This window comes from Mesocricetus auratus, unplaced genomic scaffold (genome assembly GCF_017639785.1).
Source record: "Mesocricetus auratus isolate SY011 unplaced genomic scaffold, BCM_Maur_2.0 Super-Scaffold_100011, whole genome shotgun sequence".
Lineage (NCBI taxonomy): Eukaryota > Metazoa > Chordata > Mammalia > Rodentia > Cricetidae > Mesocricetus > Mesocricetus auratus.
The window spans coordinates 54,053,402-54,068,363 of record NW_024429195.1 but is presented as its reverse complement, the minus strand read 5'-3'; the positions used below and the strand labels follow the sequence as shown (position 1 = coordinate 54,068,363).

Here is a 14,962-nt window from a genome sequence, read left to right as displayed (position 1 = left end):
GTTGTTTTGGCAGTGCTATAGAGGTTTTGTTAAGGAAGAAGGTCACTACGGGAGGGCCTTGAGGTCTCACAGTCTGACCCCACTTCCTGTCTGTTTCTGCTTCTGCACTTCCAAAAGAATCCAAGTAGCCAGCAGTCTCTGATTCGTGACTGACAGGCCAACTGACAACGGCTTCCCTGGTGTGATAGATTGCACCTCCTCAAACTATAAACCAGAATAAACCCTTAAGATGCTTGCTGCTCAACAGCACCCCCACCACACAGACATTTTTTTAATTTAACAAAGGACTGGAGTAAAGGACTGGACAGATGTCACTCTGTGAGTCTGTGAGTTTCACATACACTCTCTGTATGCCACAAGCGCCTTTGGCCCCATTGTATCTAATATGAAACTGAGGTAACAGCTCTTCAGTAAGTGGTCCAAGGTCACTCACTGAGCCAAGAACAGAGCTATGCATAGAACTGAAGTCTCCTGACGCACAGCCCTGCCCTGCATTCCACCAGCCGATGATGCTGCACTCTGTGACCTACTTGTCCTATGGTACTTGTATTTTTCCTCCCAAATTCCCCCAGGGCTCTCTTTGAAGGCTGCATAAAACATCTCAAATGAAAAGTGATTTGATAACATCACATTTGTGATTTTATTGCCGTGATGATAAAAGCCGTTAGGAGACGAACTCCCGGTGTAAAGACATTCTGATTAACCATCAGAAAATAGACTCACAATTTCACATTTTAAATAATGCATGGTGCTTAGATGTCAGACTGAGAAGGGATGCTGGAATGAATTCCATACATATCCTACAGCTTGCTGGAGACAGCAAACACTACTTTTTTAAAAGTACAGATTTGGAGACTAAACAGAGCCTTCAATTCTGATGTAATCTCTCAATATGGAACTAGACACAAATGTACATGGGAAAGACTCACTTTGGTTAAGATTCCAGATTCTCTGTTTTGTTCTTTAAGTTCATCTATCACTGAACTCAATGTATAAAGCAAAAGCTAATATGCTCATTTGAAAAAGGAACAGGGGAGGGGGCACTGGAGAGATGGGTCAGTGGTTGAGAGCACTGACTGCTCTTCAAAAGGACCCAGGTTCAATTCCCAGCACCAATTGGCGGCTCACAACGGTCTGTAACTCTAGGGGATCTGACACCGTCAATATAGACCATGAATGTAGTCAAAACATCAATGTATATGAGATAAAAAACAAATAATTTTTAGAAAGAACTATGGAATCAAGTCCTTCTCCAACCAAAGATAATGAAATATCTCTCACCGACAATAGAAAACAAGATCAGTAGTGAAAATTTTAACATAAAACACAGCAGTTAAGTAATTCGATGGTTTATTCAAAATTCAGATCTGAGCCAGAGAGATGGCTCAGCAGGTAGAGCGGCCAGCTGTGCATGCCTGAGGACCTGAGCTCCATCCCCAGAACCTACATGAGAAAGCTGGATCGGTAATCCCAGGACTCCTTTGCTAAGGTGAGGTGGAACTCACAGGCCAGCTAGCCTGGGGTACACAGTGCAGCAGCAGAAACAAGGTGGTCCTGCCACAACAAGCAGGAAGGAAAACACGTCCCTGAAAGATGTCCTCTGACCTTCCCATGTGGGCCATGGTATGAACCTACACCACCACCACCACCACCCTGCTGCCAATAAAAATAACTAAATAGATTAAAAACCCAAGTCCCATTTTTGTGTGCAAATTAATCCTAAGAAGTCCACAAGTGAGAAGTCTTTTTCTTTAGAAATTTGTCCCAGAAAATAATAGAAAGAAAGAAAAGAGGGAGGGAGGGAATTTTCATAGCCAACTATATACTTAAGTTCAATCTATAAATATATTAAAATAAAGGTGTTTATTAGAACAAATCTGTTTCTGGAATGCAAAGACACGGTAAAAAACAAATTACAAATGACCAAGCATTTCTACTCTGTTGGTTGTAAATGCACTCAGAAGCATATACCTACGTATAGCGTCAGCCTTACAAAACCTACTTACTGTGAGCGGTGGCACTACCTGCTCCTCCACTAACTGTGGACCATTTGGTTCTCTCCTGACTTTCTCTCTCTTGCACCATTAGGATTTTACAAAGCATCTTAAGCATCTGAATGTACAAGACTCGGCATCAGAGTCATAAAATCCCACAGCTTGCTTGGGAGTGCACAGGAGTTGTGGAGATCAGTAAGTTGTCAGTCTATCAAATTTTATAGGTGAGAAACCCAAGCTCCATGTAAGCGAGCAGTACTTTTCTGACCAATTGCTTTTAATTCTCTATTTTAATGGCTTTCAAATTGTTTTCTACAGAGCTCTCTACTCATTTGAACTCAGGCTGTTATGTTCATCTGTCTTTAAAATACTAAGGGTAAAAATACACATCCCAGAATTAGAATATATCCATTCAGTGGCATAAGTATAGCATATTTACTTTTTTGAGCAATAGACTCTCTCTCTCTCTCTCTCTCTCTCTCTCTCTCTCTCTCTCTCTTTCTCTATTAATAAAACCCCATTTGTTTAATCTACCAATGCCCAAGCCTCTAATCAGAGAATAACCAGGGTACTTGCTACTGTTCCTTACTTGCTACAAATGGATAAAATGAAAGGAGACAAAAATATATAATCACTTAGGATATACTGGTGTGCATGTGCACTCTTTATCCTAACCCAAATAAAGCAAGACTCCTCAGGACAGACAACATCACTCTCATTTCACAGGTTAGAACCAAGACGGAGTTGAGTCAACGACCCTAGTTATACAGCAAATCCAGGGTAGAGAATTGTAAACCCTGATACTTGATATCACATGGCTGAAGCTTGTAAGCAATTCTTAATCTGTAAAGGGTGAGCTCGGATACTTATTTAACTGTGGGAAGCATGAGAAAAGCAATCATGGAGATGTAAGGATGCAGAACAGAAGCAAGTAATGACACCAGCCAAGGTGCCAGGTGACACAAAGAGAACTGAGTCACAGATAAAATAATACCCCCAGAATCGCAGTATGAGGACGCGGATGGGCCCAGGTCCATCCTAGAACCACTGTGCTGTGCCAGTATCTAGTAGTGAAAAAAATGAAGGTGTCCCCAGAGGAAGGAATGGGGTGAAAGAAACAAAGGCATTATGGGAAAGAGTAACTGGAGTGGACCAGGGCTGGCAGTGAGAAAGCTGAAACACTCCCACTCCCTACTTTTCTCCAGTGTCAAGAGCTCTCTCTCCCTCTCTCCCTCTCCCTCCCTCGCTCCCTCCCTTTCCCTCCCTCTCCCCCTCCTTCCCCATCTCTCTCTCTCCCTCTCCCTCTCTCCCTCCCTCTCCCCCTCCTTCCCCCCCCCCCCCTCTCTCTGCAGTCATACCACATTGGCTTTACAGCTATCAACCCCCACAAAGCTTCCTCGCCTGGGTACTCTACAGTGCCTGGCTCTAAAAGTCTTCCTCTTTCCTGCTTTTGCCTTCCTAGTTAGGAGTTCCCGAACCACATCTGTTGCTGCCAACATGATTCCCTCCAGTCTGCAGCCCCCATTGTATCACGGCATCTCAGAGCAGCACCTGTAAGTCCTTCCTTCGTTGCGTCACCCGATGTTTCAATTATCCAACATTGTCACTGTAGGCTATATGCTCCAGGAAGGCAGAGCACATGTCTGCTTTGTTGTTGTTTTGTCTTTATTTATTTATTGGTCTCATGACTGACACATAGCTCAGTAACAGAATTTGAAGCTGGATTGGAAGCAGGAAAAAAAATTAATCAAAGATGATGATGATGATGATGATGATGATGATAACATCAAATAGAGTCTTAAAAGCAAGACCCAACCCCATCAAGGGAAGACAGTAGAGAGAAAGAACAAAGCTAAGAAGACCAACCAGGGTCATTTCAACCATGTAGACATCTGAACCAAAGCAGCAGCAGAAGTAGAATTCAAGCGATGCTACAAGGGCTGGAGCTGCATTCATTCGTTTGACAAGGCTTTGGGAGCATAGGCCTGAGATGTGAGTTGTGAACTCCCAATTATTCAGGCATAACAGAGGAATGAATAACCCTTCCCAAGGAAATTCTCACTGTGCCGTGCTAACCAGGGAAGGCAAAGATGAGGGCCTCTATGCACCTGCTTAAGACGATGTTCTGGCAGTAGAACCCCCACTCTACTATTAGAATATGCTTGTTAAGGGGCCTAGGGTGGATTTTACCAAAAAAGGAAAAGCCTGAGGAATGATGAGGAAAACATGTAGTCATCCTGCCTGAACAAAAACTACACATGCAAAATCTACATGTTAGAAAGATTGTGGGCACCAAGGGCGAGGGAAGCAAACCGCTGTGAGGTAATCAGAGACCAGGAATGGCTGTGGCCCTGGCATGAAGGTGTCCAAAGGACATGAGGACTGACCTTCCCCTGCTGGTGGCTGTCTGGTCCTGCAGACTCACCTCAGTAAGTCCTAAACAGCAGGCCTCCACTATGCTCTATCTTAGAGTTCTAAAAATAACACCCGTTTCTTGAAAACGGAGGTTCCTGGTAACGTTTCCTCTTAATTTCCCGCGACTGTGTGAAATCTAAAGGTTGCTTGAAATCTAAAGTTCACCTCATCAAGAGCATCTGGGAGAGGATTCTGTGAGTCTATTTTAACTTCTTGTGTGGCAGTAGTAAGAAACACACCAGAGTAGGTGTCGCCAGGGAGCTGCCATGTCACACCGCAGCAACACTGTTTCCTCTCACATATGTCAGATGGAAGAACCAAACTGAAACCCTGCTTTCCCAGAGTCACGGGAGAATAGTGTCTTGTCGCCAGGCTGTGATAAACACCCTCACTTCTATCTCTACTTGACACGAAGAGTAGAGATGTGCATCCATTCTGACGGAGGTATGATGGGCTTAAACTACTGAATGAAGGCTAACACAAAAGGCATATGTGATGTAATCAGAAATGCTTATTTGGTCTCTGTCCTGGATTCTGGGCACAGTTCCTCCTGATTGTAGGGGTGACAGGAACACCCCTTGTTCACAAGAAGCCCCTTGCTATCATACTGGAGTTTCCGCTAATGCTAATGAGGTAGCTCTGGGAGTGTGGGGACATTGTTTACAGAGGAACCAGATTGTGATCAAAGAGCTCAAAAGTTCAGCACTGCCCTCTGACCTCCAGGAAGGAATGGGGACCACAAGTTGACTTAGTCACCAGTTATGCCTACAAAAGGGGAGATCCAGGAAGCACAACCGTGTGCCTGAAGGGTGGCATGCAGGACAGAGTGTCTAATTGTCCCATCTACATTCCATATGGCAGTTTCTGAGCTGGGTCCTTTGTAATAACCTGGCACAATGAGTGTTCCCTGACTTCTGGTAGCTGTTCCTTCAAGCACGTAACTGAGCTCATGGAGGACTATGAGGAACCCCAACTTTGTGTACATTGGTCAAGTGTGAAGGTGGCATCTTGGGACAGCCGGTTGGTATCAGCAGTGAAGGAGTGTGGTGAGATGGACAGCATGCTTTAACATGTGGGATTTGATGCTAAATCCAGGTAGGTAGTCACCCAACTGGATTGAACTGCAGGACACTATGGTCCTGGAAGTGAACTAAGACACTGCTTAGGCTACAAACCCTGCAAATTTGATACATGAAGTATAGTGAGAGCAGTGTTTGGGTTTTGTTGTCGTTTTGTTTTGTTTTTTTCAAGACAGGGTTTCTCTGTGTAGCTTTGGAGCCTGTCCTGGAACTCCCTCTGTAGACCAGCAGTGTTTTCCATTGAGTATATGGTACAGGGCTCGTTCCTATGCAACAGCTGTCACTTCTGTGGAGGGACAGTCCTTTTGGACTGGTGCTGGGGAGATTCAGGACTCAAGCCTGCATGAGAGGCCACCCTTTACAAAACAGAACAGGGAAGCGTCATCTGGATGGTCCTCAGCTGGGGCGGCAGGGCAGCAAGCAGGGGAGGGTGGTTTGTCTCCACCTGTATTCTGAACTCAGTGCCTGGCCCACGGCAGGTGCTTCAGGAGAAACCTGATTCTAAGAATGGCTCAGTACAAAAGTGTGCTGACCACCGGGGCCTATTCCCTGGCCTGGCTTCCTACTTATTAAATCCTTCCTTTCTTCCTGTCTAATGTTCCTCAGGCAGTGTTCCAATTTTACTGTATTCACTTTATACATTTCTTTTCTTTTCGTTCTCTGGTCAGTTTAACTCTGTAGTGGGCTCATTGTTCTACTTGTACTCTTGCTGCCCCTTCCAATTGCTCCTCCCCAAACTTTCAGTTCATTGTGGTGAGAATTTTAACATGGGAGCCAACTGCTCAACAAACTTTTTTTAATTGGCTTTAAAAATATTTTCACACAATATACTTAGATCATATTCTGTCCCCTCTCCCAACTTCTAAATTCTGCCCACTTCCCTACCCACCCAAGCTCATGTTCTCTCTGTATGTGTCTCTGTCTCTCTGTGTCTCTGTCTCTAAAACAAAACAGCAAGTCAAAAAAAAACACAAATAGATGAAGTCTGAAGTGTGTTCTGTGGTGGCCAACTACTCCTGAACGTGGAAACTACCCTGGAGTGGGGCTTATATATCCATACCCCTGAACATGGAACCTACCCTGGAGTATGTTATATATCCAACTACTCCTGAACAACTACCCTGGAATGTGGCTTATACAGCCAACGACTCCTGAACATGGAAACTACCTTGGAATGTGTCACTGCACTGTCACTCCACTGAAGAAAACAGATTCTCCCTTTCCCAGTAGGTATCAAGAGCAAATAGCTTCTTGGGACTTAGGATCCACCTCCCCTTCTCAGTGCTGGGTGTTGTGCGGTTGAACTGTGTGGACCCCATGCATGCTGTCACAGCTTCTATGAGTGCACACATGCACTCATAGACAAACTTTTAAGTATAAACCATCCTGAAGCTCGACAAACTTCTAAACATAAACCACCCTGGAGTTTGAATAGTGGTACAATGTCATACACAGCTCTCGAGAGGTTTCACCCTACCTGAGGGAAATGTCACACCTATAGATTCGGAAGCCCCCTTTCTCTCTTCCCAGTCACTAGTAACCACCACCATTCCACTGTCTCATCTCTGAATTTGACTGTTTCAAATGCTTAGTATCACAGAGTATTTGCTTTCCTGTGACTGGCTTACTTCACTCAGCACAATATCCCCGCAATTCATCCATCCTGCTATATTTCAGAATTTCCTCCTCCCAAAGTTTTAACAGTTACTATTTATTGTGTGTGCACGCACATGCACGTGTGTGGGTTTGCTCACCATGGCACGCCAGTGGAAGTCAAAGGGCAATTTTCTCTCCCTCTGCCACGAAATTTCCAGACATTAAACTCAAGCCAACAGGCCAGGCAGTAAACACATTCACGGCTGAACCATCCCATCCTCTCTAAAGGTAGTCCATTCCATGGATATACCCACAGTTTCTTTTGTCTTTCGTTTTGTATTTCTTGTTTTAAGATGGCATGGGACGGACAGTCTTACTGTGTTGCGCAGGTTGGTCTTAGATTCTTGGACTCCATCCATCCTCCTGCTTTGGCCTCCCAAGTAGCTGAGACTGCAGGCATGTGCCCAGGTACTTGCCACAGTACCATGTTTTCTTCATTCATCATCTGCCCGTGGATATTCAGAGTGTTTCTGTATCTTGGCTATTGTGAATGTTATAGGAACAGACACAAAAGTACTATGAACCTTTTGATCTCCGAACTTCAAGCATTGCTTCTGAAATTAATATTCAGAAGTGGAATTACTTGGTGGTGTGGCACTTTTAGTGTTTTGGAGGAATTGCCACACTGCCTTGCTCCATGGCTGCACCACTGTATTCCCTACTCGGAGTACTGGGCCTCCTATTCCTCCACACCATCACCAACAGCTGCTTTTCAAGTTTTATTCTTTAAATAGGAATGGCTATCCTGGAAGGGTAAAGAGGTGACTCACTGTGGTTTTGAACCGCATTTCTCAGATGATAAACAATATAAATAGTGGTTTACAAACCTTCAGTTTTTCTGTGTATCCTGGAGAAACGTTTCAAGTCATTAGACCATTTTTAAATTGTATCACTATTGTTTTTGCTCTCAAGTTGAGGGATCTCTTTTCACACTTGGGAGATGACCTCTTTACTAGATATGTGATTGCCAAATATTTTCTCTTCACTCTCGAGTGCCTCTTCAGCCTGAGTTTTCTCCAACACAGAGAGCTTTACAGTTGGGCACACTCACTAATTGCCCTCACAGTGTCAACTTGGTCTAACGCTTCTGAGAACAGTTCTGGCTGGCCTCCTTCTCGTCCAAGAGGCCTTTCAGGACAGTGTTCCCTTTCAGGGTGCTGTTCTTTTGACTTTCCTCTTGGCCTCTGTCTCCTTGCTTATGACTGAAATATAGTCAATCATCATTTCTCTTCTCATTGTGTTCCCAGGACACATTCTTTCTCTTTGTGGAAACTACAGCTTATGTGTCCAGGAGTTCCGGGTCTGCTTAACACTGCTCCCCATCTCCTGTTCCTAGACTTTTAGTTCCAGCTTCTAACTCTTTTGAAGCCCCCTAGGGATGTCTTAGGAGTAAGTGTCTCTTGTTCAACACAGTCACAGCTAGACCACAGTTGTCTCGCATGCAATCAAATTTAACACCTTCCTTTCCCTCATCACATACACTGCCATGAAGGTTGGCTGGTCCTCGCTCTAATACACCTTTTGGATATAGTGTCCCTGTTTACTACATCACTCCCCACCCCCACCCCCACCCCACCACACCACCACTACCACAACCACTACCACAACCACCACCACCATCACGCTCACAACCACCAGCCCCAACACCATAACCACCACCACCACCATTATCATTACCACCACTATCACCATTTAGACCCCCAAAGACCTTTATCAGATGGCTAAGAGAAGGAGCTCCGGGAAGCAGACTAACTGAAGTTCTTTTTACTTATTGCCTGGCTATATGCCCTGGCTATTAACTAGATAAATCTTTAAGACTCAGTTTCTTCCCTGTGAGCTACATGCGACTTGTAACTCATAACTACTGTAAGAAATTAGGTGATCTCAATAAAATATCACTTTCTTGGCACATAACAGTCATTCAAAAATACAACCTTCATTCCAGGGTTCTCTTTCCTGCCCACCGAGCCATCTCTCCTGCCCCAACGATGCATTTTTAAAAGCTCATTGGCACGTTAGGTGAAGCAAGGGTTTCAAGTCTCTGGGACAACATTGTGTATAGTTATCCATGGGCCACGTGGGACAAACATGGCAGCTGGCACTTTTGTTTGTTCTGTAGCGTCTCCCTTCTTGAATGTGCTCAGACAACATGTTTATCCTCGTGTCACTTGGGTGACACACTACCTTACTGTAACTCAAGGGTATGTTCTGATATGCTTTGTTTAGGTCTAGAAAAAGGAACTGATCATGTGATGTTTGCTAATTCCTAGAAAGACACGCTCTGCAGGTGGACACTCGGATCCTCAACATTTGGAACTGTGGAAACTACACCCTATCCACAAACATGGCCACAAATCTTCTGGAGTGCTTACGGTGGGGGGGGGTGCGAGCTGGCTTTGTTACTTGTTTTAACCAACAGACCATGTCAAAGGTGATATGTTTTCTAATTCTAGAGCTGAGGTCTTCCTTCCTTGAATGCAGCTGCCATACAGCCATGCTGTAAGGAAGATAATGTAGCTTTGTGAACACTGAGGTAAAGGAGAACTGATGATCTTTATCAATAACCAATATCCATTGTGGACCACACACCTATCCTAGCCTGCACCTAATTAGCAGCACATGAGCCCTGCCAACCCACCTAAGCATAAGACACCACTGCTGCAGTGAGCCATGAGGTTTAAGGTATGCTGCTATGCAGCCACAGGTACCTGACATAGGGACCATGCAAGACAGGCAAGACTTTATTCTGAGAACTACCTGTGACCTGATTAGACTCCTGTGCTAGAGAGCTGGCCTAGGCAGCATCATGGAGAATGGCTTGGTGTGGCACAATGCAGAGGCTACAGGACATATCAGACCACCACATCAATAGAGCTAAGAAAAAGAATCCAAATCTGATCTAAGAGTCACCACACAGGGACATCCACAGGATGATGAATGCAGGAAGGGAGAGGAAAGGAGGAAACTAATGAAGGGCCATTTGGATGGTTCTGGGCTAGGTGAACAAATGAATGAAGTGCCATTCACTAAGAAAGAGATTATGTTGACAATTAGTATAACCATTCTAGGTGGGCAGGCAAGTGTTCTGATCCAAAGGGTCATCTTGACATAGTAAGTATGTTACAGCAAGAGCTTCCGAGGCAGGCAGAGTTTGGATGGTGTGAACCCATTTTGATACTTCATCAGAATGGAAAGGACCAAAAAGGATTAAGAACTGTTGTAGTCCAAACACTGCCCAATACGCATAATTGGTTGTTAAGTCTTACAGCATACTGACAGTGCAAAATGTTCCTTAGCAAAGTCACTGCCACTGGTAGTGTATCCAGGACATATCTAGGTCCCCACCACCCTCTCCCCCTTCCCTGCCTTCCTCTCCCCTCTCTTTATTTTGCCCTGTATGCTCTTTACACCCTCCCCCCCACATCCAGCAGATCAGGACGTGACCTCTTAATGGTAGAGAGACTGGAGACCACAGGCTACAAAGGGCTTGAGGTTATCTCCAGTTGGGCACAAACTCCGATTGACCCATGTGACTAATCACACGAGCAACTAACTTTAACAGGCACACACAAACACTGATTTACCTTTGATGTTGATTAAAATAGCAAGTAAATGGCTGGGAACCGATCTCATCTTTCCAATACTGTTGCCAGTTCATGACACTTTCCAAGTTCTTCTGGTTTTCTCTCTTACAGGGCGGAATATAGGAGCACTAAAGGAACAGAACACAGAGAGTAAGCCTATTAGTCTACAGGGTATTCAACGGGGCCCTTTCGGTTCTCAGATGCTTTGCTTTATTGTAGTCTATGGCTTGGGACTGATGAGAAGGTATAGATGTAGTGGCAGCCATTGCCTGGGTTAGCATGGGATACCCATCCCAGTGGCCATGAATGTGCCAGTGTCACAACTAAGCATCGTGGTTTCCCCCAGCATTCTTTTTTTTTTTTTTTTTTTGGTTTTACGAGACAGGGTTTCTCTGTATTGTTTTGGAGGCTGTCGGTTCAGCCTGGCCTCGAACTCACAGAGATCCGCCTGCCTCTGCCTCCAGAGTGCTGGGTTTAAAGGCGTGCACCACCACCGCTGGGCTCCCCCCATCATTCTTGACCTACCATTTTCATCTCAAGACAGGAAAAGGTGCTGAGCAGTGATGAAGACATCACATTCATGAGCAAGTGATCACTAACCATCTCAAAGTGGCTGAAGCACCTTGACTAGGATGGTCCATGGGGACCCACAGTTATTTTTTTCTATAGAAATGGAAATTTTAGAGATAAATCTAATTTTGACATAATCTTTAAATACAACCAAATTGACACTGCTTAACTGCATTTCAAATTTCTGATTTGGCACAATGGCAAAAAAAAATCCAAGGGCAAAATACCTTCAATCACTAAGAAATGAGGAAATTTTATGAGCGATGAATTATGATGGTGAAGCAATTAAAAGTGAAATATACTTTCTCAGGTTTTGCAGGGATCTGTCAGTCAACAGAAGGAGGCAAGGGGGAGGGATAATAATTAGTATTTCCAATTCTTATCTGTGAGTCTTTGTATTTTCTTCTACTTTGGACTAACCAATAGCTCACGGCCACTTTTGAGGTGCCACTTTGCCTACTCAAGTTTTCACTTCCCGCATTCTCCTAGACAGCAGAGATTCCTCTCGAGAATGCAATCAATGTACTTTGCTAACTGATAGCTTTCCTAGCCAGTTGCTGACCAAGTTGTTCACATGAGAAGACTGGATGAAGAGATACAGATTCAGCCAACACTAGAAACTCCTCTTAGCTGCAGATGTTAAAGTGAACTGTGAGCATTCGGAGCCACCTTCTTCCACACCGGTCTTTATGATGACGAATATGCCGGGTTCTACCCACTGTTAATAGTAAGCGTGAGCCTGCGTGCTTCTTATAGCTGTCTCATGATCTCTATTTACAGATAAGAACATTAAGACTCCTCTCAGCTCTGCAACTAGACTCCAGTGATCCCATCAGTCTCCTATGAGGTGTTCACTAAGGTTTCTGGCATTAAGGAGCAGCAGAACAGAACTCAAGTTTTACAGTCTGATGTGACTTGCACTGACCTACTCATTCATTCTCTTATCTGTTTATTGTTTTTGTTCATGTACGTGTTTGTGTGTGACAGTCAGAGGACAACTCCAGTGTCCTTCATTGGGCACCCACTTTTGAGAGCATTTCTTTCTGGCTTGGAACTTAGCAAAATAGAGCAGCTGGCCAGTAAGTCCCAGGGATCCAGCTCTCTCCACCTCCTACTTCACTACCACTGTAATTACAAAACTGTACCACCAGATCCAGATTTTTACATGGGCTCTGGAGATCCAAACTCATGGCCTCACACTTGCAGGGCAGGTACTTTACTGAACGAACCATCTTCCCAGACTATCCCACCCATTGTCTTTCTGAGACAGGATCTCATTATGTAGCTCTGGTTGGCATGGAACTCATCCCACAAATTAGGCTGGCACTGAACTCACGCCAATTCGCTGAGAGCTAGGATGACAGGTAGGTGCCACCAAACCTGGCTTGACTCTTCGTTTGCTGCATGCAATTTCACAAGAGAAAGTCTTCCTTCCCATCACTTTTGTTAAAATTCAAAACTGTGATCATGATGTGCACAGCTCCTCGGTCTAACCCTGCCTGCCCATCATCATGGAATCCTGGGAGATGGCCAAATAGAAGCACTTGGTCCTCAAATCTGCCACATCCTGTCACATTATCTACCCAGCACAGACTGTCACCTCCTGTTAGTGCTCTCTGTCCTTAGTCACCTTATTTTGAGAGTCAGCTCTAGTGTTCCCCATCTGTAGGAATCTTCCTGTTCTTGTTCCAAACCAAATGTCCCTCCCTATGCTGACCCAGGAATCAAACCCATGACCTCAACAGCTAAAATCCCGCAGAAGCACACTTAGTCTACTGAGGCCAGGCTCTGTCTCTGGCTGGTGAGTTGAGAGTGAGAAGTGATTTTTGTTTTTGTTTTGTCTTTTCTGTATGTTCACCCTGATCTCAACAATGATTTCAAAATGAGTCTATAACATGTTTTACTCGAGATAATGAAGCCACTTTCCTAAGTTAGACATTTTAAAGTTATATGAATGCAAATACACTTCAAATTGTGATAAATTTCATTATTCCTCATCATATATAACAAATTCGTGTTACATAAATAGGATTTTAATGGCTGAATCTCTGGGTACTGACCCCATGTACACATAGCTTCCCGGCTGTTTCTAAGGGAATGTGTACAGTTTCATAGAACAGTCTGGATTCTGACTTTTTCTAAAGCTTCAGTTGAGCTGCGAAGCCACAGGAACAGTACGTGGGGCTTCAGTCTTATGATCTGTTTGGCGTTTGGTCTTGGGTAAATTACCTTTTTCTGGGCTCCTACTTTTTTTCTAGTCTGTACAACCTCCAAAATAATTTTTAGCTCTGCTTCTGACTCTTTTCTTGGAGGCACATCAAGAAACAATCCAGCCAGAATCAGACTACAGACACTGTCACAGCATTTTCCCCCAGAAGTGATCCTGCCATGGGGGTGATGGTGGGGAATCTTGGTTGAGCTACCATTGCTGCTGGCAAAGAGTACCAGAGGGGTGGGTGAGCACAGCTCTGGGACTGACGCTTATTTTACATTAGCAAAAATCTGCAGGATGACCAGCGACAATTTCATACAATGTGTTAGACACTTCCTTCTCTTCCATTAACACATCTTCTTTCTACCCATGGTCAAAGCGGGACGATATGCCAATTTACTGTGCTCTTTCAAGGAAGGAGAAAGTTCCAGTCTTGGAGGCAGAATCTGTGAGGTGTGAACATCTAAGAACTCATCAGGACCCTTTCTGCAATGGGCGTCATTGACACAGCCACACTGAACTTTTCAGGGAATAACCAAATGTGGTCAAAACGTACCGAAGACATTTCTAACTTCCCTGAGCTTGACTTCTTTACCATTCAGTTTCTGGAGCAAAATGGGTTTAAAAGACATATCTTTCTACCAGATGGCAAGTCTGGGATTTGATCAGGGGATTCACATCCATGTTTCTGGAAACATCAGAGGAAAACATTCATCAAGTTTCCCATTAGGTAAACTGTGATCTCACTTGACATGAGAGAAGTGCTTGGCTGTGGGGAATTTTCAGCACAGGGGTGAATTCTGAAAGAAAACTACTTTCTTTTCATATCAGGAAAAATAACCACGAGATTCTTCCCCATGGACTCCGTTCTTTCCATAGGTTAAATAATGAGTCTTTAATGTTCTAGCAACTTCGTGAAGTCAATATCGTTATGAAAGGAATGAAAACGCCTAAAGGATAAACCTAGGTTCTTAATAGTCATTACTTTTCCATTTTCTTAAATTTCGACTGTCCAGGTCATTTATCTCTAAATGTTTTGTGAATCCTATCTCGGATCATTCCCAGAGTCCTTTTCAGTTCTATGTGAAGATAATTATAGATGGATAGAATTTTAAACTCCATTAAAATCCAAGTCTTAGCAGTGTTCTCAACGAGGATTTGAGAAAAGATGTCATACAAACTTCTTCTCTCAGTCACTCAACACTTCAGAGCTCAGACTTGAACATCTCTTTGGGGAGAGACCGTAAGTACACAAACCCACAGTTACCATTGTCATCATCAGAGATAATGCCACTGGCAAATGTCAGGATCTGATTAGCCCAAATGAGCAAGTGTGATCATCTCATCCCCAGTATACAAATGGAAGGACAGTGAAATGGCTCAGCAGATAAAAGGGCTTGCTGTGAAGCCTGATGACCAGAGTTCGATCCCCAAAACCCACGTAAAGGTGGA

At 44.1% G+C, this 14,962-nt stretch overlaps 1 protein-coding gene across 1 annotated transcript in view; it reads right to left on the bottom strand.

Moving 5' to 3' along the window:
• Nucleotides 1-14,962, bottom strand: part of Kcnmb4 (potassium calcium-activated channel subfamily M regulatory beta subunit 4) — a 56,871-nt gene that overhangs the window by 19,683 nt on the left and 22,226 nt on the right. Inside the window, exon 2 of the mRNA XM_005081480.3 lies at nucleotides 10,729-10,856. Within this exon, the coding sequence (XP_005081537.1) occupies nucleotides 10,729-10,856 (128 nt within the window). The remainder of the gene's footprint in view (nucleotides 1-10,728; nucleotides 10,857-14,962) is intronic.